Source organism: Rhinocladiella mackenziei (genome assembly GCF_000835555.1).
Source record: "Rhinocladiella mackenziei CBS 650.93 unplaced genomic scaffold supercont1.2, whole genome shotgun sequence".
NCBI classification, from domain to species: Eukaryota; Fungi; Ascomycota; class Eurotiomycetes; order Chaetothyriales; family Herpotrichiellaceae; genus Rhinocladiella; species Rhinocladiella mackenziei.
Window position 1 is genome coordinate 321,380 of NW_013550603.1, and position 26,100 is coordinate 347,479.

A 26,100-nucleotide genomic window follows, 5' to 3' on the forward strand; every position below is an offset into this window, starting at 1 on the left:
CCCCCCCCCACACCAATTCCATGCCGTTGGCAGTTGACAGCCCTCGTCGTTTTCCACTGTGTACGTGCATCCCGGCCGCCAATTGCCAGTCACCGCATGTACCTCAACTGAGCAAACTCCTCACCTGCCTGTTTTCCCCGACTCAAGCCTCAGCCACGTCTGTGCTCGGCCGAACGACTGATAAGTCGTCCCTTTCCCATAACTCGGACGCCTGGTAAAAGTTATGTCCCTGTGTCCTGGCGTTGTCGTGAGGATTCGTGTTCTCTTCTGTGAATCCCACAACTATCATACTGCACCAAGTCCATTGCCTCGGTGGTGAGCATCCCACATTGTCTGCTGATCAGCCTCCACATTACTTTGGCTCTCCAGACTGACCCGTTCCTCTTTCACTCTTGGAATCACTCACTATGACCACAACCTTCCCATAGCCGTTGTCCCTTGGGCCAGGAAGGCACCTACTTTCACCATGTCGTATTTCCTTCCTTCCTACTTCCAAAAGCGGTTGCTTCGTTATGCCCTCACTCGCCTCGATATCATCGACTCGGACGAATTCAACCTCGATAACCTGGGACTCACATGGGGTCAACGAACCGTCGTCGAACTCAAAAATGTAGGAATCAAGGTCAAACGCCTGATAGACATCCTTCAACTCCCTCCCGCCTTTGTCCTGAGCCATGCTTCCATTAAGCTGCTCCGCCTCACACTTCCGGCAGACTTGCATATCAGCGGAATCGAAGTTGAAGTCGACGGCGTGGAAGTAATACTTGGAGTACGGCCAGATATCGCTGCGGGGCCCAGCGAGACATCTCGTTCAAGAGGAGGACCCGTGCCCAGCACCACAGACCGAGCAAATCTCCCTAGGTTATCGTCGCCTTCCGTTCACGATCCTGGCGGTCGTGGCTCGCATGATCGACATGGAGGGCTTTTGGAATTATCCCAGGTCATTCCCACATCTGAAGATTTGGCTGCCTCCTTCCTGGATGCCGAGTCTCCCGGAGAAAAAGATGAACTACAAGCGGCGTTGGAGTCACAATCTCAATACATGCATGAGTCGGTATCGTCTGCCTCCGGCGAGGATGTCGGACTCGGCATGCCTGGAGGCTTATCTCTACCTTCCTTTGTGGCCAATTTCCTCAAAGGGGTGGCAGATCGACTGTCCGTCAAGATCAAGGATGTGAATGCCGTCTTGGAGATGGACCTTTCTGCATCTGCCGGGGTACCGGCAGAAAATACAAAGTTCATGTTGTCAATAGGGGGTATAGCGGTGGAGGCTTTAGCACAGGCTGGGGACTCCGAGTCTCGGCCAGATACGAGAAGACCCATCACGATTGACGAGATACAGCTATTTATCTTATCCGAGACCGAAACGTTCTCAGAGTTCTCTGGCTTGAACTCGCCTAAGTTGGCCAGGTCACGTCCCAGACTTCCACACCCGGCCACCCGTCGTGACAGTAGTGATCCCGGTCGTTCAAATAGTGCCAGTCGAAGCCAGCATTCCGATCATTCAAAGCTATCGTCTCCTCCATTGAGCAATTCTGGTCTTGGTATCGGGTACGATGATGCCCTGCTATCCGACTCGGTAATCTTTGCACATCGGTCGACAAATGTCTTGGATAGACAGTATTCATCAGATAGGTCGCGTTCAATTGACGACAGGACACGCACAGAAGAAATGCTGGAGTCGGGCCGGCAAGAGACCACTGAGGAGCTTGGCTCGGAAGGAAAACAATTGGAAAACCTGATGGAATCTAAAGTGTTCACCCATGACGAGGCTGAAAGCATGTACATGAGTGCGGTAAGTGGTCATTCCGGAATACCTGGTGGATGGACATGGTCCAACAACCCAGAGCTGGAAACCGAACGCGAAAACTCGGTGCCACGTGAAAATGATGCAGACCCTCCAGAGCAGGTGACCGACAACCTTATCGATACAGACGAGAACTTGGAAACGCCAAACATGGAACAGGCACGGTCTCTTGAGATATCGAGCGGAGAAAGCGTTCTCGATAGCAGTCTTGCCTCATACTTCCGCACACGAATACTTCGTCTAAACACTGCCAGCCTGAAAGTCCCACAACCACATCGTGATGGAACTCTAGCAGGGAGCCCAGGGCAGGCACCATCACAGCGTCCGGTTCAAATTCACCCAAAGCGTCCTGGCACAGAAAGATTATCGGGGAGCTCATTTCTCAATGACCCGCGCCTTCAAAATCTGCGTTCTCCGGCATCGAGTCGACCAGTCGAGCATTCAGTTGAAAGCCTAAATGTCGACATCGGTGAACTATCTGTCGATCTCGATGTCATGGTATGTAGGATTTTGTTAAAGGCTGGCCAGACGGTGTCAGAAGCTCTCCCATCTACCCCGGAAAAGCCGAAGATGTCGACTTCGGCAGCTAAAATTTCGACCTCGACTCCCGAGATCAACATCCAGAGAGTCGACGTCAAGATCTGCGAATCGGTGCCGAGAAGGCCACCAACAAAGGTGGCAGTTCAGACGATTGAATCCGTACTGGCGAACGAACAAGCTCTCTTAAAATTGACGTTTTCCTCGGTCGTCTTGACGACGCTCCCGGGGCCGGAAAAGAATCAGCGTCTGTCCATCACTAAGATGGTAATGGCCCATGGCGCCCAGGAAGTTCTTTCACTTGTGGACTCAATCCATGTACGAGATTCGATTACAACTAGCTCCATGCTACGACCCCATGATGTGGTGGTGACCATTTCCGGCAATCGCTACGATGTGCAGATTAAACCTGTCCACGTCGGATTGGACCTCCTGGTCATCGACGATGTACTAAGCAGAAGCGGAGGGTTGAGCTCCCTTTTGGATTTGGGGAATTCGATCATGTCCACAAACACGGTGAAATGCCCGGCTCCCACACCCAAACCGGAACTTTCGAGACAAAGAACAGTCAGATTCAATGACCCTCAAAGGAGACCACGTGCAGAAAGCGATCCCTTATCCACTTGGACCAAGGTGGACGTTCGAATTTCGGGTGCCATTCTTGATCTAATGGGTTCTGAATCAACAGTTCAGATCAAGACTTCAGCAATCAAAACAGTGTATCGTGAAAACCATGTCAAACTAGTCATAGACGGTGCTGCCATAGAGGGACCGCTTGTTAGGGGCTCCAAGTCTCGAGGAGATATCTATGCCAAAGTCCGCAACATTGAGCTTCACTATTCGAACTCACCAGATGACGACGATCTGGACAGACTTCTATCTCTGATCACACCCTCTAGCGACAAGTATGACCAGGACGACGACATCATGGTCGATACCCTCTTGAGACAACGCCGCAAAGGTGGAGTGTTGCGGTTGACAGTTGGCGATTTACAAGCCGGAGCCGCCGGTCTGCGGTGGGGTTCCCACTTAACAAAGGTCGCCGACGAGATTTCAAAGCTTTCTTCGGTAGCCAAATATCTTCCCGAAGATGACCGTCCAGGTATACTCACCTTCGGTCTCGTCAAGAGGTTGGATTTCCGGTTCGATGTCGACCAAAAGTTTGGACCCGTTAGGGTCAAAGCTGACCTCCTCGAAGGAGCGCATATCAATGTCCCTTCCCTTGCCGCCGCTCAGATTGCTACCTGGACGCTCTCGAGAAGCGATGACGATGTCCTGATCGGCGAAGTGATTTCTCAAAGCAACGCAGTTATGAGCCCTCCAATGTTCATGTGTCGCTTCATCGCCGATGAAATGGAGCCCACAGTTCGAATGAAGCTCTCAAATACTTGCATTGAATACAAAATCCCAACCCTTATGGCCTTGAATTCATTATTGGAGCGGATCAAAGCCGAGGGGACTGTGAGCGGGCAAAGTCCACCCTTACATCCTTCAAGCCCATGCTCCTCAAGTGACAGTGGGGTTAATGGCCTGGCAAGGAAGATACGGTTTTCGCTGGTATTCCGAGATTCTGCTATTGCACTCAACCCAGAGGAGAGCCCTGCGAAGGGTCTTTTCGTCTTAACTGACGCGGTAATTCGGCACGAAAATCAGAAACGCGGATCGCAGGTGAACCTGGACATCAAGAAGGCTTCGCTACTGATAATCAACGACTCGTCGACCATCGGACCTGAATCAGGCAACGTGGATCACAAGCTCTATTTCGAAGAAAATGATCAAGTGCAGCAACTGACCAAGGCCGGATTTGTTCCTGTTGGTTCCATGTCGTCTGCATCCGCCATTGTGAACGTCATTGAAGACAAGGTCAACCAAGAGACTCACCTGGACATTGAATTCCGCAACAACCTCCTCTTTCTCGAGACCTGCGCTGATTCAACCCAAACGATGGTCCAGATCCTCGGAGGCCTGGCCCCCCCGGCCCCCCCCTCGAAAGTCGCTAAATACCGTACTGAGATTGTTCCAATCCAGGACATGCTGGCATCTTTCACAGGCAACGCGTTCGTGTCTGAGGCTGGACCGGACCTCGGGCTTCAAGCTTCGCACAGAACACTCGGCAGAGAATATTCAAAAGATGAAGACGAGGATGGGGATGACGAAGACGAAAATGAGCTCCTGGTCAATATGGACCCTGATGCCGACGACGCCGATGACGAAATGACCGCAAGTCATGTCGAGTCAGATCTGGGTCGATCTACTGTGTCTGAATCGATTCATGTCGCTCCGGTCGATGCCACGGGTTCCGACGCTGGTGACGTGAGCCAAAGCGTAATGATGCATAGCCTCTTGGATTTCAGAACCGATCACTTCGCTCCTAAATCATCAGTGGGGGGGACTGCGCATCGTTGGAATTCGACTCAAAACACATACGGCCTGGCAAGTGATATGGTCTTTGAGCGCTCTCCGGTGAAAGTGCGAATTAGGGATGTTCATATTATCTGGAATCTGTTTGATGGATACGACTGGCAAGGAACCAGGGACACGATATCGCAGGCTGTGAAAGATATTGAGGCGAAAGCCATGGCACGACGTCCCCGAAGCAGCAGTCGAACGCCTGGAGCCGAAGACGAGGATGGGTCTGTCATCGGAGATTTCTTGTTCAATTCCATTTACATCGGAATACCGGCAAACAAAGATCCGCGGGATTTGGCAAACGCGATCAATCACGATATTGACGACATGGTCAGCGAGACTGGTAGCTACGCTACTGGAACTACGCTAACGGCCACGACATCTCGCCGTCTGTCCGGACCGATATCGCGGCAGAAAAAGCTCAAACTCAATCGAAGCAAGCACCACAAGATAGCTTTCGAGCTAGAGGGGGTCTCAGCCGATTTTGTGGCCTTTCCCCCCGGCAGTGGGGAGGTGGAGAGCTCGGTCGACATCCGTGTCAAGAAGCTCGAGATCTTTGATCACATTCCCACATCAACTTGGAAAAAATTTGCGACTTACATGCAAGACGCGGGCGAACGGGAAGTTGGCACCAACATGGTGCATATCGAGCTCCTGAACGTGAGACCCGTCGCAGAGCTCTCTGCCTCGGAGATGGTGCTCAAAGTAACGGTCTTGCCACTGAGGCTGCATGTGGATCAAGATGCGCTGGATTTCATGAGCCGATTCTTTGAGTTCAAAGACCCGAACGCTCCCGGATCGAATGGTCCATCCAATCCGCCATTCCTGCAACGAGTGGAGGTGAATGCTGTTCAAGTGAAGCTCGATTTCAAACCCAAGAGAGTCGATTATGCCGGCCTTCGCTCTGGACGTACCACCGAGTTTATGAACTTCTTCGTTCTTGACCGGGCAGATATGGTTCTTCGCAGAGTCATCTTGTACGGGGTGTCTGGATTTGATCGTCTGGGGATCATGCTCAACAATATCTGGATGCCAGACGTCAAGCGCCATCAGCTTCCGGGTGTCCTTGCTGGACTGGCACCCATTCGGCCTCTGGTCGATGTGAGCAGCGGGGTGCGAGATCTCATTGCCGTGCCCATTCGTGAATATCGTAAGGACGGGAGACTCGTTCGGAGCATCCAGAAAGGGGCGCTGGTGTTTGCTAAGACGACAGCCACCGAGTTGGTCAACCTGGGAGCGAAGATGGCTATTGGAACGCAGCAGGTGCTACAGAACACGGAGGACCTCTTCGTTCCTCGTGAACAATATGACGCGGCCGAGGACGATGATGGGGCTACCAAACAAATTTCCCTCTACGCTGATCAGCCAATCGGAATCAAGCAAGGTTTGAGGACCGCATACGCGAGTCTGGAAAGAGATTTGTTGATTGCGCGGGATGCTATTGTGGCAGTTCCTGGGGAAGTGATGGCGAGTGACAGCGCCAAGGGGGCGGCCAAAGCAATCTTGAGACAGAGCCCGACAATTATTCTACGCCCAGCCATTGGAGCCACGAAGGCCGTTGGGCAGACATTGATGGGCGCGGGCAACATGCTGGACAAACAGAATCTCAGGAGGATCGATGAGGTGAGTTTTCGGCATTCTGCATGTTCCATTGCGATGTTTCGAGTTCTCACTAACTAGCTCATCAGAAATACAAGCGGCATTGATGGGCCTAAAGGACCCCGGATTCAACGGTGCATTATCGACATTTTCAGGTTTGAGAGCTCTGACGCTTGTGACACAGCCACGCATAGGGTCCCAAGGCGTCAAGCTGGAATGGGAATGTGATTGTGCAATTGTGGGCGTTCAGCATGACACAAAAACTGCTTTAGAAGTGCATGGCCAGGAAAGAGAGGACTTTTCAAGGCTTGGGGCCTTTTCGAGCGATGACGAATGAAATGGGACGAACAACACGCGACGACAACTTATATCATGACAGTTGATTCTCTTTAAGGGCCAGACAAACGAGAATGTGCATAGTTTTCAGCATGATGATCCCACGGCATGGTGTTGGTGGATCACACTGGACGGGACAAGGATTGGACAGGAAACCATTCCAAACGCAGAATCGGTTCTGTCACTGCAACTCAGGTGCATCCAATTGAGATTGTCATAAGTACCTGCGTGATATTCCCTCAGGGGAACCACTTGATGAAGTTTATCATGATTTTGGCAAGACTCGTCAGGAATCGCGTGAGCGCACTATCACCTCGATACTTTCTCCAAGAGTCTCTCCACTCTTCTCTCGACCGGTAATGTCAATGTTTGACTTCAATTTCGAACTTTTAAGCCTGAAGGTTGCCTCGTAACAAACGCAATCGAACGATGGATGGCATCAATCGGGCTATGTTTGAGGCAGCTTGCCATGGGGTCCTAGGGAGTGCATCTCACTTGGGCGGTAAAATGTCCGGTATCAGTCAATCGCTGGCACGTTTGTCCTTACTCCCCCAATTCAGATCTCCGTGGGAGGGTTTGGGCGAACCATGAGGCAATCGGGGTCGCGTGGCGTTTGGTAAAGCCGAGGCGTCTGTTCGGCGGGGAGAATTGGCTTTTTGCTGACTCGGGTTAGGTAGTTTGTATCTTGTGGCTGTGCTATTGACAAATGACCACCGACCAACCAAGGCGGATAGACTCAGCCCCCAATCTCGGTTTGCACGTGCCCAATAGGGTACAAGGTTTCACAGCCTCCCGCAAGGCTTCTAGTCTCCTCATCAGCGTTTATTGCTACGAGGCTTAGTGCCCTTGTGCCCTTTGCCGCTCGGTAGTTTCATGTACCTGTATCCGTATGGTGCGTTCCAGGTTATTCAAACACCTTCATATCCCCCTCTACAAAGGGTAGAGGAACTGTGTATCCACAATTATAGCCACGGGGCAGACTCGGGGCGGACTTGGCCTTCAAATCCTGGCTGTGAAGATTGTTATATAAAAGTGGCCTGTTGGTCAATTCCGAAGCTGAAATTCAGAATCCTAAAAGAGAAACAAAGCTACTTTCATACCTCCTTTGTTTGAACCACTACCACAACGTTCGCGGACAAACAAACCCTTCCGACAACTGCCTTCAAAATGGAAAACCCAATCATTTATCGCGACTCTTTCCACTCGCAGTCGTCATCTTCATCCTCATCTAGATTCTCGCGACTGCATCATCATCCCATGGATGTTTTCAGAAGACTAAGTTCTAAGCGACCTTCCGCATCACAGACACAGGCATCAAATTGTCAGTCGCCTACCGACCGGAGCAACATCGATCGCAACAATCCATTTGCCACAACCACCCCCACTCGGAGACCCCGACCAATCGAAGCGATGGGAGCACCTCCGCCATATTCGGCAGCGCCTTTCAATCCAGCAGATCTGGCCACACCCATTCAAGTTTCGGATGATTCGCCATATGTCTTTCTCCGCGAATTTGACACGGTCTTCCTGATTGACGACAGCGGCAGTATGGCCGGTCGCAGCTGGAGAGAGACCTCAGCAGCCATCAGCACCATTGCTCCGATCTGCACAGCTTATGACGCTGACGGAATTGACATCTACTTCTTGAACCACCGCAATCCACATTCACATCTCGGTGGCTACACCAATGTCACCACAACCGAGGCTGTCCAGAATCTCTTCCAGAGCGTGCGTCCACTTGGAGGCACACCGACTGGAACGAGACTGAACCAGCTCCTCAAGCCTTATCTCGCCCAAGTGGCTGAATTGGCGGAGCGACAGGCGCACGGAGAGGAAGCCACGGTCAAGCCATTGAACATCATTGTCATCACCGATGGAGTGCCCAGTGATGATGTTGAGTCGGTGATTGTCAATGCGGCCAGAAAGCTCGATTCCTACGGCGTGGAGTCATGGCAAGTGGGGATTCAGTTCTTTCAGGTCGGCCGGGAGCCTGAAGCCGCAGAAAATCTCAGAGAATTGGATGATGCGTTGTCCAGCACCTACAACATCCGCGACATGGTTGACACTGTCCCATGGACCGGAGACGAGGGACAGAGATTGACGGCGCAGGGATTGCTCAAGGTTTGCCTTGGAAGCGTCGTTCGACGACATGACAGACGATCTGTCTGATTCAACCACGATCATTTGGACATTTTCCACCGGTCCGGGGGAGGTCAAAAAGCATCAGGGGCTGGGAATTGTAACACCGTCACAGAGGATGTTCTTCAGAGGGACCTCCACGAGGAATTCTACTCAACAGTCTTTGTATTACTAGTATCGACATGGAGATTCGACTCTGATACGATAGATACGAACTTGACTATTAGCGAGATACCCCTTACCCAACAAGAAGCCTTAAGGTGGCCTCAGAGAGGCTATGTTGCCTGTCGATGACAATGACAAATACAATTTCTCATGGCCTGAAAACCCTTTGCCTCCATTTTTTCTTTTTGCTCATCTGACTTTCTGGATCTTATTTCCATTGTCCTTTTGTCTGTGGCTATTATTTCATCATTGAGAAATTGAGCAGTATTATGATGTCAGGTTTGGGCAGCGCGGTCCACGTGATCGGGTGAGGGAGCGATTGCTGCGGAAGTTCCGGGTGGCAAGCCTTCAGGGACTGAGAAAATCACCGTCCAGATTGAGACCACGTGGTCAGGTCCAGGCAAATCAGGGTTGAGATTCCAGACACGGACATGACCCTTTTGGGTCTCGTTGTCAGTGGCTGATTATGGGTAAATTGAGGGCGGTCGGGAGGAGGGTTGGCGGTCAAAACGCGAAAAGGTAGGCTAGAGGAGGATGAGCCTGTCTTCTCCCATTTCCCCTTTTTGAATATCTTTTCCTCTTTTCTTTGCAGATGTTCGAGATATTCTTGTAGTATGACGACAAGACAAGTCGCGTCGGTTGGCATGCCGGCAGTCAATCATGTTCAGCTGAGCCGCAGACAAAAAAAGGTTGACGAAATGGGGGCTGGGAAACACTAATATTCCGGGGTCCGACCGCCTAAACCGTGTGAGGGAAGACGCCAGGAGAGACGTGCCAATCACCCACCAAAATCCCGAGTCCCAAATTGGATCTGGGGATCAAATCCCTGTTTTTGTAGCTTTCGTTGGACATTTCAACCTTGAATCCCCGATTCAAGGCGGCATCTTTCTCCTTTCTTCCTCTCCGTCGCTGGCCACTAACTTGATTTGTCTAGCTACGTGCGACTATTACAGAAAGCCTGTCGCCCTTTTCTGGTCTTCCCATCCTCGCTTCCAGCAATATGGATCCCTCCAGAGCCCAAGCTACCAGTTCACTCTCCTGCATTTCCTTCGCTTGTCCCAATCTTTCTCGACCCGATCGATTTCCGATCGGCAATGGACCCTCAAGGACTGGGGACACTAGGCATTCTAGGGAAGAGGGCTAATGATTTGACGCCTTCGCTTGATGCACTCTCGGATGGCTTGACGCGGTCCTCACGATAGTCACCTTATCGGACCCTTTCTTTTACCTCTTGTTTCTTTTCAGCTGGCGACGAGGAGAAAAGTCGAGAGTCAAGAGCGCAGCATGAGGCCTACAGGAGCTAAACTGCGGGATGACGGAGTTACAGCCAGCATTCGTTTGAAGACATGTTCCATCTGCCCTTTGGACGCACACCCTCTCCCCTCGTCCTTCCCATAAATCGATCTCGACCTGCAATCTCGCTCCCTCTCCTGTTCACCTTTCTCGCATCATCCAGTCGCGAGTTCTCCTGTTTTGTCTCTGCATCGTCCATTATCAGTGGTCGACACTTCCTCACCACCGCTCCAGTAGGCGCCCGCCCCCGAATCCTTCTTCCCCCCCTTACAATCACCATCATCGAGCGCCTAACAAAACTTCGCCTTGGGACTTCAACCAATCCTCAAACAGGCGCGCACTCGCCTCAAAATATCCCCGAAGAGCTCCTTTCCTAAACTGCCCGTCCATCAGTTTCATCTTTCCCAAACCGGATCTCCGTGGGCCCGACCATGCTGCCATCACTGACGCTGCCGCACTCCATGATTTGAGGCCAGAACTCAGTTTCAGCAAGGGCGCAGAAATAGCATCCAATCTGTACCCTTTGGGCAAGGCCTGAGTGCGTGGCGTCATTTTCTGGGGCCAGTCTCGACTATATTTTTTTCTTGCCACGCACTTCATCCACCATACTCAACTACAAGACTGTTTTTGACGGCTCGGTGGCCTGGTGCCTCTTTGCTCATAACATTGTCTTTCTCTTGTCGATTGCTTTGTGCCTGTGTTGGCCGTTGTTTGATCCTTGATCACAGGATTACTGCCGGACAGGAAGCCTTGAAAGAAGGAGGGAAAAAAAAAAAAGGAAGGCGGGAAAAACCTTTAGAGGATTCTTTTACTGAATTCAAACCTCTTGTCAAGTTTTATTGGACGCCTTTCCTTATCTGATACTCCACAAAATGGCTCCGACAACACTCATCACTTTTCTCGTGTACGTTGCTCTCTCCCGTCGTTCTGGGAAACCTGCTAAATCATTCAACAGTCGCACTCCTCCCTCCACCCGATCCGTCAGCCTTCATGGTTCCTGGGACAACTTCTCCACCCCGTACCCCATGCAACGGGATTCTCGCACAGGCCCTGAGCATTGGTCAGGCTGCCATAGCTTTTCCAACATCATATGCGATGGCGACCTGCAACCGAATGGCGTTCCCAGGGAAGGAGGACTCAAAATGGGCGGTACTTATTGGTACTATGTATGAATGCCAGGTTCCCTCAAGTGTCAACCACTTCTCAGCTCACCATTCTTTGGCAGTACAAGCTTGACGACGAAATCGAATTTCACAATTCGGCAGAACCCTCAACGACGTCTTGTCCTCTTCTACCTGGTCAGCTCGTCAACGTTTTGAACGTACCCTTCGCCCTCAGCACTAGTCGTCCTCGAAATGACAGTGTCAGCTCTACCGGCTCCGAGTACCGTACCATGAATCCCACCGACAAATTCCTCAATCCTCGTCCTGTCCCAGCAAAGCCGTCATTGCCCCGTCTAAAGACCTCGCCAACTTTCCCACAACAATCGTGGTCATCATCTAGCTCTCCCGTCAGTGCTTCGTCGAGACAAGGGAGATCGACCACCTCCCGGGGCCCATCTCAGCCGGGCAGTGCCAATACCTTCCGGGTCATCCGACTCACCAAGAAGCCGTCTGTGGAGGGACCGAGCAGGTCGACTTCCAGAGGGAGTAACAGGTCGGTTGGTATTATGAGCGCCTTTCGAGCTCTGGCATCTCCGCGGATGGCCAGTCCTGAGGCTGGTGTCGATCGTGGACGCGCCGCCACGGTGGACGAAAACCCACCAGTTCCTCTCTCTCGAGCTCCTTCCGGACGCAGCATCACGCCCAAAAGGTCTGGCCTCGGACAGATGTCTCCCGTTGCCGAAATTGCTCCCACTGCAGCCTCCGGGCCAAATCGAGAACTTGCTCTACGCCGAGAATTTGACCAAACGGCGGACGGCGTGGCTGCTCTGACGATGTCCTCATTTGGACAACATCGAAGACAAGGATCGCTCTCACGAGAACCATCAACACTGCGTAACTCTCTATCATTAGAAGGAGACTCTGAACAGGCATCACTTGATCAGCCCAACGTCCACTATCACCCGCTCGAGACGTTGAAAGAAGTTTTGTCCGCCTCGAACACCCCTGTTTGGCCGGTTACGGCAATGAGAGTAGAAGAGGGCGATTCCGTCGACGAGAAGCAGATACCTCTCGATCTGGAAAAGCGATTACCGACTTTACCCAATACACCATCGTCTGCATATCCTCCGAGCAATGTGGATGAATCTCCATCAAACCGTCTTTCTGACGACATTGAACACCTCCAAAGTCGCTTTTCGAGCACGACTATCGAAACCGAATCCCACACGGACAGCTACATTCCCCATGAACGAAGCCACTTTTCCGACTGGACATATGATACTGCCAAACTTTCTCCTCAGTCGGAATATGACCCGAGTATCATTGATTTTGAACCCATGAGTCCAGCAGCAGAGGACGAATTTGAATTCCGAGATATCCATCCTATCGATGTTACCAGTGAAGGCGATCATCGAATTGATCTCGAGACCAAGAGATACTCAGCAGCCAAGCAGGATGGATTACCCTCTGCTTCCAGTTTCTCGACCGTCAGCTCGGTGGCTTCCTCGGCCACCCCCAGTTCTCATGTGGATCTAGATGGTGCCAAAGAGGCCGAGTTCGCATGGAGCAAATTCCAACATTACAGCTTACCCACCGAAGATGTTGGATCTGGAGTTACCCTCAAGAGAGCATCTACGACCGAGAAAGTAGCGCCCTTGGTCGTGGATGAGCATCATCGCCCTGGAACTTTCCAGCCTCAGTTGACCTTTGATGGACCTGCTATTCCTCACTCAACCAGTATGCAACAGCTTCTCGATGAACTGAGTTATCTCGGTGGCATGATCCAACAGAATTAGTGATTTTCGATTGAACGGTTTCACCACCAATTTTGCGATCCAAACGTATCCTGATAAATCGGGCAGACCGCTTGGTCCAGCACTTTTCTTTGTCTATGTTTCGAGACAGACATGTTTTTCGGTCAGTCGATTTCGATATCCTACCATCAAGGATGATCAGATGTCGACATCAAAGCTTCCACAGCGTGTATGAAAGGGGAGAGATCTTTGGTTGGCATGTTGGGAACAAACTGGAAGAATGAAACAGAAGATCAGGGAACAGGGTTTAAGACGAAACAGATTTGCTCTTGAAGAGTTTGTAAATGGAAACAAGGAGACTGGCGGAGAGAACGCCTCAGTGGAAAGGGGCCGGACAGGGATTCTGGGACGTGAAAACTCCTGGTGATGAACACCAACATAGACATTGACGGATATACCTAGCCTCAGTAATCACTAATGACGAAGGAAAGCGTTAGCTTTTAAATTCCGATCCCCCTACACGTGACCCTGTGGGCGAAAAATAAGTCACGTGACTGAAAATGTCCTCCCCCCGACAGGCATTGCAGCATTCAATATCGTGGGCAAGACCCTGCATAGTCTCTTACGGCTCCCGGTCAAGATGAAAGCTACGCTTTTCCCCCGCGGAATATCCTGTCCGCGGCCCCTAGTTTTCTAAGTGAAAGTTGCACATAACCCTCGAAGTCTACCTTGTCACATGATTACGCTAAACCACGTTGGGTGAGCGAACAATATCTTGTAAATAGACACAATAACTTGAGGTCAAATTCCGTTGTCATTTCAACTGTGCCTCTGCAGAGACCTTCCTGGCCAATCCCTTGAACACTCTCTCTGAGCGGAAGGAGGTGAGGTCCAACGGCACGAAACCATGCACCAAATCGCCTCACGCTCGCTTCCGGAACCATGTCAACCCCAGCATCTCGCGTATTGTCCGACCATGGACCTGATTGCAACAGTCTCGGAAAAAGACACCGTTGACTTGTGGAGGTTAAATGGACAACGAGTTTTAGGAGCAAGTTTTGTGCGAGAGAACACGGACATGGAAGGTGCTCAGATGGGTGGCGGATTTGTCAAGGCATTGGCATGGAGGAGGGATGGTGAGTCTTTCATATCTAGTCTGATATTGCTTTATCTACACAGTAGGGTGGGGGAAAAATCAGAAGGCTGACTTCGGAGATGTACAAAACTAGGTCAAATTCTTGCCGTCGCGTGTGCAGACGGGACAGTTTCTCTGATCAACACTTTCACAGGCAAGACTGCGCATCGCTTATCTACGCATCTACCAGCCTCTGCGAGTGCGAGTGCGGGTTCGAGTTTTGCTTCGTCGCAGTCGCGTTCACCAATGCGAAGCTCTAAAAGGCCAAAATGGGCGGCTCAGTCATCTTCTCTTCAAGCTCCACCTTCAACCGTCTCGACGATATCATGGACAACGCACTTCGCGTTCCCGGCCGCCTCGGCGATTCGCTCACGTCTCGATGCCCCAGATTCAAAGATCTCACTCGACCATATTCTTGGGCTCAGAGCCGACGTGGACAAGCTCCTTCAACTCAAAGTCGATCTTCCGCGCGAGCTCACCGGGATCGATGTCGAAATCTCATTGCCGAGATTGGCGACTCTGCCCCCCCGTGGGGTGGGGGTTGATGATGACGTTTTTAGTTCGAGGGGTAGCGTTGATGCCGTGTTTCATGGTGCCGGGTCGACGGGGTCCGCTGGAGGCCCGGGTGCAGGAGGCGTGGATGCTCTCTTGGTAGGGCTGCAGAGTGATGGTGACGACGATGTAGGTGGATGTGGGGTGCACTTGAGGATTTTTGATTCTTTTGAAATCGGGGCCGTGGACTTGAGTGGGTGTTTGCCTCCTGGGTTCCAAAGTGTCAGGGTGCTGAGGATAGAAAGCCATCCTTTGCTCTCGACGGTATTTCTGATCGTCGAGCAATCGCGGCAAGACCAGGGCGGGTCTTCTTCACAACATCTTCTCAGCTTGGATCTGAGTTTCATCCCTCAGACGAGCCGAAACTTGCCTCTTGGTGCGCGAAAGGCTACTCAGCTGGGCAATCTTATACGGTATATCTCGCAGGTGCAGACACAGTTGGCGTCCGAAGTCAAAGCCGCCTTCGATCTGCCCGCCAAGTTCCTCCGCAATATCAACGAGTCCCTCGCTGAAGAGGACGAAAATGCAGATTTTGTCTACGCGGCCCACCACCTCGCTGTCACGGGCGACTGCGACCCCAGGCTTAAGGAGTGGTTGGTTGACGAGGTTGGGGAGCGAGGACTCAAGAGATGGGAGAAAACCGTGGGAGACTGTCTGGATGTGGTTCGCAGAATGACGGGTGAATGTCTCCTTCCCGCGCTGGAGAGGTGTCTGGTTGTTTTGTCTCGACTCGGTGGACTCGCCAGATTCGGGGTGACAAGTTCAAGATTGGGACTGGATGAAAAACGTGTCAGTGGAGTCAGGGAGACGGTCGACGCGTTGGGAATTCTGGGGGAGGATTTACTCATCGATGTTGGCGTCGAGATCAAGGAGTTCACCGCATTTATCAAGTGGTTGAAGTGGGAGTGCGAAGTCGAGGCCCTTGAGGAAGGAAGTGAGAAAGCAGAGGAGCTGAGGGAGTCATGGACGGGAGAAGGGGAGTTGAGGACGGTGCTCGACTATGTGGGTGGTGCAATGAAGGAGACTCGACTGAAAAGATATATTGGAGATGGATCAGCTACGGGCCCCGATAAAGATGCCGACGTGGGATTCTACGCCGACTTCACGACACGACGAGCCAATGGAAATAAAGACAAAAGAATGCCGACTTTGGGTGAATTGGTCGAGAGAATGCAGAAGCAATGTGACGCCGTCTTTGCACAAATCGCGGAGAACTTCAGAAAGAGTATCCTCGCCACATATGTGTCGCAGTTGCCAGGGAGCGGTGGAGGGAATCTGGATGTTCGAATTATTCCCGATGAGAACGATGTCAATCTGTACCGTCTCTTTACTCTGTCAAAGGATCAACGAGAAAAAGGCGCTCTTCGACAGGCATGGGTCACGTTACGGCAGGATGGTGGAAAGAGCCTCAAGTTTACGACGAGTGGGAGTATCACACCAAAGATTGATGACGTGGAAGAGATCCTGGATGCCAAGTTTGTCGACGACACGGTGTTTCTCCTTCTCGCTGCCACGACGAAAGCTGATGTGAGGATATACTCGTACATCGTAACAACGGAGATCGAAGATCAGGTTTGGGATCTTCGGCATATCTTCGAGGAAGGGAGGATGGACGCCGGAATGAAGCCAGCCAGGCTGGATGTAAACGGACGGGTTGGAAGGAGAGTGGTCACTGTGGTTGATGACGCTGGCATGGGGTATGTTGTGCTGGATTTGGATGCTGATGTGGATGTCGATGGTGGGGACGAAGTTATGACTGGTTAAATCTGCAGCGCCTTTCATTCGTAGGCAATCGAAAAAGGATTCGGTAACCAAGGGCGTCAATATTGGAGGCCGAGGGTCGATGTTGTCCGACCAGGAGGGCAGCGCAGATCATGACCAGATCGGCTGCACGGGTTGTGGTCGTTTCATGAGATCTGCAGCGCACTGTACCCTTGCTATGAGGAAGGCCGTTACAAAGATGAGGCTCTGGAGGGGAAGAGGCAGTCGAGTGAGGGCACAGACCACCAAATGCAAAACGCAGTTCACGGGTCAAGCCTGGCGGTGATAGCGACACGTGACTCCCCCGTCACTGGGCGGCAGCCTGCTGAGCAGTCGCAGCTTAGTGACAGCTTAGGGAGTTAGGACGAGGGGGAGAGGCGCATCTATAGGTACGGAGGATACATACAAAAGGTCAAGACTCGCGATAAACCAACCGCACAACTCATTTCCACCTGCGACCCGCTGGTTGGCAAAGTCGTCAAGTCGAGGGCCGCGCCCACCTTCTGCACAACACCATAACCAACTCGCGGGTTTCCTTACTTGTCTCTCACACTATTGTGTACCTAACAAGGTACCGCATCCTGTGCCAGCCCTACACACAATCTCAACCGCCAAAGGCCTTCTCACCCATTCTTCCATCCTCACCACCGTCCTCTCTGTCACACACCACTCCATTATCCGCAGGTCGTTCTTTCCTTGACTCCAGACCTGTGCTACTTTCACACTTCTTCCTATATAGATCCACCCGGGTTTTTTTTTTTTTTTTTCTTTTTTTTGGTTTTAATTTTGGCACGCCGTGCAAAGGTGCAGCCTGCAAGACCCATTTTGAGATCCCTTTCACTCTTCTAGACCGCTGCTCAGTTCAGCAAGCATGGATGTTAAATCGGTCTTGGAGAATACGTTCTCTCCGGGTAAAAGCACTTCCTTTGCTCCTACAAATCCTTCCATCTATTGACTGTCAACAGACGCAACAATCCGGGGCAATGCCGAAGAACAACTCAGACAAGCCCGCGAGGGAAACTTTGTACGGCCACATTGTCCCCCGTGTAAACATGGCCCAAATCACTGACGACTCCTCCTTCTAGTCCGAGTACCTTTCCATCCTGTCCCGAGAACTCGCAAATGACCAGGCCAGCGGTCCAGTCCGTCAGGCTGCTGGGTTGGCCCTCAAGAACGCCTTCACCTATCGTGACATCACCCGATTAAGAGAAGTCCAGGCCAGATGGCTACAAGGGGTGGATCCTCACATCAAGCGCCAGGTCAAGGAGTTGGCCATCAAGACTTTGAATTCTACCGCTCAAGCCGCCAGTTCCGCCGCTCAGCTCATTGCGGCCATCGCTGCGATCGAACTCCCGCGCAATGAATGGCCTGATTTGCTACCTGCTCTCGTCCACAACGTTGGTTCCGGAGAAGACAAACTCAAGCAGTCCAGCCTTACGGCGATTGGCTTTATTTGCGAATCAGACGACGTGGAACTTCGCGAATCTCTGGTCGGATATTCGAACGCCATTCTTACGGCCGTGGTTCAGGGTGCAAGAAAAGAGGAGGCCAATCAGGATGTTCGGCTGTCTGCACTTTCCGCCCTCAGCGATGCCACCGAGTTTATTCGGACCAATTTTGACAACGAGGGCGAGAGAAATTACATCATGCAGGTCGTGTGTGAGGCGACCCAGTCCCAGGATACTCGAGTCCAAGCTGCCGCCTTTGGATGTCTGAATCGGATCATGGGAATATACTACGACAAGATGAGATTCTACATGGAGAAAGCATTGTTCGGCTTGACCATTGCTGGCATGAAGAACGACGAAGAAGATGTTGCAAAATTGGCCATCGAATTCTGGTGTACGGTCTGCGAAGAGGAAATCAGCATCGAAGACGATAACCAACAAGCCCAACAAGAAGGATCCACCGAGTTAAGGCCCTATTTTCACTTTGCTCGAGTCGCAGCTCGAGAGGTCGTTCCGGTTCTTCTTCAATTGATGACCAAGGTTTCCGAAGATGATGCCGATGACGAGTACAATGTTGCGCGCGCCGCTTATCAATGTCTTCAACTCTATGCGCAGACCATTGGGAATGATTTGGTTCCAGCGGTTCTTCAATTTGTCGACACCAATCTACGAAGTGACGATTGGACAAAGCGAGATGCCGCCGTATCTTCATTTGGCGCGATCATGGATGGTCCGGATATCAAGACCCTCGATCCCCTCGTCAAGCAAGCTCTGCCCGTCTTGATCGGTATGATGCAAGATCTGGTTGTCCAAGTACAAGATTCTGCCGCCTTTGCTCTCAGCCGAATCTGCGATTATTGCTCCGACTGTATCGATCCATCGACGCACCTTCCACCACTCATGTCTGCTCTTTTCGGTGGGCTCATGGCCAATCCCAAGATTGCTTCATCGTGCTGCTTGGCTCTCTTGAACCTGACTGAACGATTTGTGGGCGAGGACGGGGCGTCAGTAAATCAGCTCACACCACATTTCCAAGACAGTGTCACCTCTCTACTCACCGTCACCGAGAAAGAGGGTGCCAACGATCAACTACGTACGGCCGCTTATGAAGTTCTCGGTGGTTTTGTGACCAATGCCGCTCATGACAGCTTACAGATCGTCGCGGAACTATCCAACGTCATTATGCAGCGTCTTGAGAGCACCATTCCCATGCAGAAGCAGATTGTCAGCATTGACGACAAAATCACTCTTGAGGAATTGCAAGTCAGCCTAAGCAGCGTTTTGCTTGCTATTGTCCAGAGACTGGAACAAAATATCGCTCCTCAAGCCGACCGGGTCATGCAGATCAGTTTGGAAATCCTCAACGTCACGGGCAATACCAGTGTTCCGGAGGTCATTTTCCAGATTGTCAGTGGATTGGCAAATGCATTGGCCGGAGATTTCCTCAAGTACATGGATTCATTTGTCCCTTATCTCTACAATGCTCTGGGCAATCAAGATGTTCCAGACATGTGCTCCTTGGCTATTGGCCTTGTCAGTGACATTGTCCGTGCATTAGAAGACAAGGCTCAACCTTATTGCGATACGTTCATGAACTATCTGCTCAACAATCTTAGGGTATGTGTGTTCCTGATCCGTCTTGGGACACGCTGACATGTAAATGCAGTCTGACAAACTCCCCAATCAACTCAAACCCCCGATCCTAGAAACATTTGGTGATGTTGCCACTAGCATTGGTGAACACTTCGACAAATATGTTTCCGTGGTGGCTCAAGTTCTTCAGCAAGCCAACAATGTCTCTGTTGCCAATGACGTCTCATTTGACATGCTAGACTACATTGTGTCTTTACGATCAGGAATTGCTGATGCCTGGTCCGGTTTGATTCTAGCTTTCAAAGGCACCCCGAAAGGTGCGTTTTGCGTCCCCAGTCATTTTTTTCTCTTTCTGACCAAAGACAGCTCCTCTTTTACAGAATTACGTTCAACCAATTTTCGAATTCCTGCAGACTGTTTCGCAAGACATGAACCACAATGAAGGCCTCCTTAGAGCTTGCATGGGAATTATTGCGTCAGTTAAGCCCTCGGTGCCGCTTTCGGCTCTTTACTGACGTGGGCAGTGACCTGAGCGAAACTTTCCCCGATGGATCCTTGGCAAATTATTACCGACAAGAATGGGTGACAAAACTTATCAAAGAAACTCGGACTGCTCGCGATTTCTCTCCACGAACGACGAACGCAGCACGTTGGGCAAGAGAACAAGTCAAACGACAAACCCAACATCAAGGTTCTATCATGAATGCCTCATAACCTTGATGACGACAACATCGTTATCCCTAATATGGTTATCCACTTCCCCGGCATCATCACCGCCGCCCTGTAATATCCTTGCCCAACACAGCCCAGCCCCAGCACCAGCACCAGCCTAGCACAGCACCTAAACCCCTGTCAGAGCGCTGATCACCGTGAGTAAAGGTCATTTCTCATCACAGGCTAGTACTCTTGTGGTACGATCGGGTAGTGATGATGAATCAAACCTATTACGAAACGGAGAGAATGGTCACGTGGACAAGCTCAACATTCCGACAATCATCCAGCCTTCGAATACCCTGTACAATTTTTTCTCTCTTCCACGAGGCGTCAAGTTCGATTATTTCGCTCATGGATTTTCACTCACGTCTGATGGGCGATGGTTTGCCAATCGATCTTCAACTATTTCCAGACCACTTTCGAGCTCGGAACCTCTCTTCCAGTCGACTTGGACACGGGTATGATGCGGACATCGATTCCCCCCGGTTCTGAGATCCTGCCTTCAACCAGCACCAGTACTCAGTACCAGACAAGCCAGAAGTATGAGCCAATAGGCATGAAGTGGCTTAGGAAGTGGCTCACGATTGAGGAGAACTCAGACGCAGAGCCAAATGGGACAATTCTTCAAGACACGGTCATCTGGATGATTAGAATGGTTCGGAAATACACAGAAAGCACGATGATAGCCCCCTGGACCCCTTTCTTCCCTATTTCCCCTGATTTCCCCTTCTTCCGCCGTTCCCCTGCATCCCCTTACCCCCCTTCGTGTTCCCCGGATATGGTTCTTCACTATGGGCGTGCAGGGTCTGAAAAAGGAAGTGACAGTGACGTTCGATCTGGCGAGACAAACGAAAAGGACATGCTCAACCTCGTTTGGCTGGACATGATCATGTTGGAGCGGAGGATTGTTTGTCTGCTCAATCGACCAGTTCTGGAAGATGAATTTTAGCCCTACTAGTATCCATCTTCAACCTTATGTACTAGCTCAGGCCTCCGTCACTACTATAGTCGCTGTACACATGCCCATCCTATGATAAGTACTCCGGATCTCAGACCTTCAAATTTCGATGCCACATGAACTCGAATACCAGGGTGACGTGATGGAAATCTGTCCCTTCAATCTTGTTGCTGACAAGGTTGAATCCCAAAGAGAAAGAGACGTTTGTGTCTGCCATCCTTGAGACGACAGCCCTGCTCACTTATCACCTCGCACCCGATTGACTTATCGGATGTCTCTTCAAGGAGCGTCTTCAAGTAAGAAATGACTGATATTTTCCACATAGCGAATTGGTCGGCCGCCTTGAAGACTGGGACAGAGTGCTTCGCGAACAAGGTTCGGTCCTGAGTCTCTTCGAGCGCACAGCTGCGACATCCTCCGCGTTTCCGTGCACAGTCTTAAAGGAGCCCGTGACGATGCTCTTGGGAAAAGCTATCATATTGTGACATCCGGGCTCCGAAAACTGCTTCGGGGAGGCGTGGAAGAACGCCTCATCAATGTTGCTGCGTTCAAATCCCTGAGCAAGCTTCATCAGACCGACAATTGCCACTCCTGCATTGCGTGGCTCTACTATTTGATCCCGGGTGTCAAGAAAACTGTCTTCGGGCGCCAGAACACCCCTGTCAACTTCTTATGCGGTTGGGCTGCTCGCCACGGCGTCCACTGGGTCGTCAGCTTGATTGGCGTGGTCGTGCCCTTCCAAAGCATTTTCGTCCACCTCCCGCTCTCGTACACAAGGGATGTTGCGTCGCTGTTCGCCTTAAATAATTTGTGTCTTCCACTCTTTGCCGTGGCGGGAAGGTTTTACCTTTGGAAATATGGTCAGCGGTCGTGGTCCGGAAGGTACTTTTGCCTGGAAATGGGAGTAGAAATAAAAAAATCTCCCGGTAGGTAGATTTGAGGTTCAAAGTCGGTCTGAGATGGGTAGTCCTGCTTACTGGAATACAGAAGGGTTTTCGGGAGCAGGATCACGATTGACAAGTAGTATCTTGCCCCGAGTAGTGACCTGTTTATGTACCGTTATTCAACCATACTATTTGTCTTCCGCCTTTTCCTTGAGACAGGCAAAGCAGTCTCGTTGCCGTTTCCATTTACAGTGTTGTCTTCAGCTTCAATTTCAGAATTCGGCGTCTCATTGGCGCCGGCTGCATCGATGGGTTCTTTTTTGGCACACATTTCTCGCTCTTGCTTCTTCGCCTGCTCCCATTCGTCTAATTTCTGTTTTCTCCGCCTGTTCATCTTTTCTGTCCTCTTGCGTGCGTTGTCCTCCTCAAGAGCAGCTGCAATCTCTAACCTCTCCTTTTCGCGTTTCTCTTCAGCAATCTCGAACATTTTCGTGATCGCTGGGAAGATCTTCTTCATCGACTGGATCTGTGACACCTTGATGCGCATCAAGTCGAAGGCGAATCCGATACTGAGATTACGGGCTGATTCGGGCTCGATCCAAGTTGAAGAACCAGATGCCGGAGGAGTCTTGTTCGATTCAAAACCTCCACTCACATTTCCGGTAGCCATCTCACCGTCAACATCATCGATGAGGTCTTCTTCGGAGGTTCGATCCGGTAATTTAATATTCCTGATGACTGGTATCTTTTGATACCGTTGGCTGAAGTGCGTCAGAATGAGATTCTTCGCTCTCATTTCCAGTGCAACACCAACAGCTTCGCCTGTTGTACAGTGCTTTTTCGCCATAGCATCACCCTCCATGCCGTCATCAAACGTAGCTTCGTGCACAAGAACATCAGAATCCGCCCCGATTTGGCAGAATGTTTCGCTCGGACGACAGTCGCCGCTGTAGGAAAATTTGAAACCACTGGAAAACGTGACTGAGATGGCTTGTGATCCATGACAATGGTTGACTCGGACGGTTTTTAGTTCCGTGATGGGAATATCAGTCTGTGTGAAATCAAACTTTTCACCACGCACTGTCATCCCTTCGATCCAATGGCAGGCGACAGGGGTGCATAGAGATTCGGTCGGGATATCGAGAACCGATTGGTATTCGTCCATATAATCCATCATGTTGATCTCAGAGATTAGGCACGGCGGGGATGGACATAGCTTGCCGGCCTTTGCAAGTCTTCTCCGAGCTTCAAACGCGGCCCGAAGGACAGATATTGTACCCAAATGATGGTCTGCGTGGAGATGAGATATCCAAATTATCTTGAGATTGGCCAATATCTGATCCAATTGCTCACCAGAATATAAGCATTTCAATTGACCCATTGTCCCTTCTCCACAGTCAAAAAGATAGTTTCCCATCTCATTTGGCATCCGGAGAAGGACGGCAGAAACATTGCGATACTTTGACGGTGCCGAAGAACCGGTTCCCAAAGTGATAATTTCTGGTTCGTCCAAGTCCAGACTTGATGTTGTAGTTAGAATGTCTTTGCAGAATGGCGACGTGTCATCTGGTAAACTCTCTCGGACTGCCGGTTCCATGGTTGTCTCAGCTTTGTTGGGATCGAGGTTCGCAGGGACTTCCCGATCATCGATAACGAGGTCGGGCACAATTTGGATTTTGAGCCCTCTCTGAGCCGGCACAACGTCAATCTCATTTTCAGATACATTGAGTAACTGATGGAGATTGGATGTCGTCGTGGCTATCGAACAAGGGTGATGATCGTTGGCTCCGGTGTATCGAGGTACAGAAAAGAACTCTGGTGCGATGTTGGATAATCGCATACATGACAACGCGCTGGAGTCGTGCGTGATATAGTCGTCGCAAAGGCTCGGGTCTGAAATAACGTGTTTCATGTGCTTGAATTTCTGCAGTAGCCGCTGGAAGCGTGGACTCTGTAAAACGGTGCCGCGAGTCATCCAAACTGCGGAATCCACCCCTTCGAAAAGCCCCTCATTTTGGTTCTCAATTTGCTGCTCAAGATCTTCGAGGTAGCCGACGGAGGGAATATCAAAAATAGCCATTCCTTTCCCAGGTCTTGTTGGTTCAAGAACCATCTCGGGAGTTATCGTGGCTCCATCATCGGTCTCAACACTATTGCCCGCCGTTAGTTCCCTGAATTTGGGTCCAGGTTTTAGACCCAGGCTAGTTGCTTTTTTCGGGTTAAATGCTCCACGTTGGGCATGGCCTTTGGCAATGTACGACATGGCCACTCTCCCTGGAAGGTAAGATGCTTGGGGGAGCTCTTCAACAGTAGAAGCAGGCCAGGGATTTCGAACCAAGATGTCACTTTCTGGAGTCAAAGGGTTGATATTATTTATGTCGAAAACCGTGTGGGATGTCAAGGTTTTCGTCTCTGGATTCCTCACCCATACCACGGCCGGTAGCCTGATGTCCTTGAGCTTGGATTCAACAAGTCGATCTACTTTCCAACCAGAGTCGAACATGTCATTGACGATAGCTCTCCGCAAATCTTGATCTGCTTTCTCCTGTGACTGATTGACGGGATTCTTTTGTGATTCGGTTTCTAGGTCGGAATCCAAGCCATCATCATTCTCAAGATCCATTGAAACGGAAGAGGAAGGAGCGGCGTTATGCACAGCAATTGCCCATACTCGGATGTTTTCATCCGCAAAGATCGGTTCGGGGTCGATGCTTCTAATCCTGGTATCATACTCGTACACTGACAGCGGCATCCCTGTGCGGAAGACAAACCTTCGAGCACAAGCTAGTGAATGAAGTTGTTTTGGACCTCCATATATTCGGAGTCTTGGACGTCTTGTGGAACTTTCAGCCTCAACTTCACCGTGCTGTACATCGGCCAAAGTGAGGATCAAGCCAATCAAGCCAGCATTGTTCCAGGTCGTCTTCCCTAACAGGAAGAGACCTCGAACTTTCCGCAGCCCAATTCCACGTTGTATGCAAGCCCTCTGAGTTCCTTCAGTTATCTCTCCGAAAACGTATCTTTTTGTCTCAAAGTTCAGCATTAAACTGGTCCCGGGGGTATCTGATGTCGGTGTGGTTATAAACTGGAAATGGAATTTCGTTTTTATGCCAACGGAGTTGATACCATCGCTCGTAGCCTTCATCTTCAAAAGCGCTACCAGTTCCCTAGGTAGCTTCTTGAACACCTGTCGCACCAGCTCTAATTTTCCTCGGACTTGAATTTGAGGCGTTTGGCGCAAGTCCACGGGCAAGCGGCGCGTCGTCAAGTTGGGACGTACGTCGGCTGCGTTGTTGCTAATGGTATGGAGTGATTTCTTCTGTATGCCACGGCCTCTTGCCTCCCATGGTAACTTTTTTAATCCAAGATGACAATCTTGATATTCCACGCCTCGTCTTCTTTTAAAACTTTCCGTATCAGATTGCAGGAGTAGAGATTTTGGTCCTCGGTCTCCTCGGCACAATAAAAGAGATCCAGAGAGATAGAAAGCACTCGCAGGAAGGGAATATGTGCTGACGGATGGCGCAACAGACAATACCTGTCGAGGGACGAGGGAATAGGTAGCGGGAGCCAGGGCGACCGTTTTCAGAGGAACTGGCAGGTCGAAGGTGGCATGGTATAATTGGAAAAATGTCGCAAGCGGAAGTGGAGCGGTTAGAACATGAGTCAACGATCGCGAAAAGAAGGATCAACGAAGTGAGTGACTGGACGTGTGGCCAGGTCTTGAGAAGTGTGAGTCCGCTCTGGTTTAGCAAAAAAGTTGGGATTGTTGCGTCACGCGTCTTCGGCGGAGCAGAGTCGCGATGTTTTTCTTTTTAGGATACCTTTTTCCAAAATACTATTGCGAGGGAAAACTCCTTGATCTCACTGGGATAGGCGGAAAAGCAAATCTCACAGAACACGCGTGGGCGAA

The 26,100-nt window shown here is 50.8% G+C and overlaps 6 protein-coding genes across 6 annotated transcripts; 5 read left to right on the top strand and 1 right to left on the bottom strand.

Annotated features, from left to right (window-relative positions):
* Positions 1-466: 466 nt before the first annotated feature.
* On the top strand, positions 467-6,433 carry Z518_01925 (uncharacterized protein; the record flags this gene model as incomplete). The annotated part of the gene is made up of 1 exon (XM_013418954.1): positions 467-6,433. One exon carries the CDS (start codon positions 467-469, stop codon positions 6,431-6,433), a length of 5,967 nt encoding a protein of 1,988 aa, XP_013274408.1.
* A 1,422-nt stretch (positions 6,434-7,855) lies between these two features.
* On the top strand, positions 7,856-8,857 carry Z518_01926 (uncharacterized protein; the record flags this gene model as incomplete). The annotated part of the gene is made up of 1 exon (XM_013418955.1): positions 7,856-8,857. The coding sequence occupies one exon, from the start codon at positions 7,856-7,858 to the stop codon at positions 8,855-8,857; it is 1,002 nt and encodes a 333-aa protein (XP_013274409.1).
* A 2,300-nt stretch (positions 8,858-11,157) lies between these two features.
* On the top strand, positions 11,158-13,184 carry Z518_01927 (uncharacterized protein; the record flags this gene model as incomplete). The annotated part of the gene is made up of 3 exons (XM_013418956.1): positions 11,158-11,189; positions 11,241-11,451; positions 11,511-13,184. The coding sequence occupies 3 exons, from the start codon at positions 11,158-11,160 to the stop codon at positions 13,182-13,184; spliced, it is 1,917 nt and encodes a 638-aa protein (XP_013274410.1).
* A 934-nt stretch (positions 13,185-14,118) lies between these two features.
* Positions 14,119-16,593, top strand: Z518_01928 (uncharacterized protein; the record flags this gene model as incomplete). The annotated part of the gene is made up of 2 exons (XM_013418957.1): positions 14,119-14,278; positions 14,372-16,593. 2 exons carry the CDS (start codon positions 14,119-14,121, stop codon positions 16,591-16,593), a joined length of 2,382 nt encoding a protein of 793 aa, XP_013274411.1.
* An 868-nt stretch (positions 16,594-17,461) lies between these two features.
* Z518_01929 (uncharacterized protein) lies at positions 17,462-20,345 on the top strand (the record flags this gene model as incomplete). Its single annotated transcript, XM_013418958.1, has 6 exons — positions 17,462-17,501; positions 17,556-17,614; positions 17,676-19,655; positions 19,705-19,948; positions 19,998-20,106; positions 20,156-20,345. The coding sequence occupies 6 exons, from the start codon at positions 17,462-17,464 to the stop codon at positions 20,343-20,345; spliced, it is 2,622 nt and encodes an 873-aa protein (XP_013274412.1).
* Positions 20,346-22,362: 2,017 nt separating this feature from the next.
* Z518_01930 (uncharacterized protein) lies at positions 22,363-25,332 on the bottom strand (the record flags this gene model as incomplete). The annotated part of the gene is made up of 1 exon (XM_013418959.1): positions 22,363-25,332. One exon carries the CDS (start codon positions 25,330-25,332, stop codon positions 22,363-22,365), a length of 2,970 nt encoding a protein of 989 aa, XP_013274413.1.
* Between the last annotated feature and the right edge of the window lie 768 nt (positions 25,333-26,100).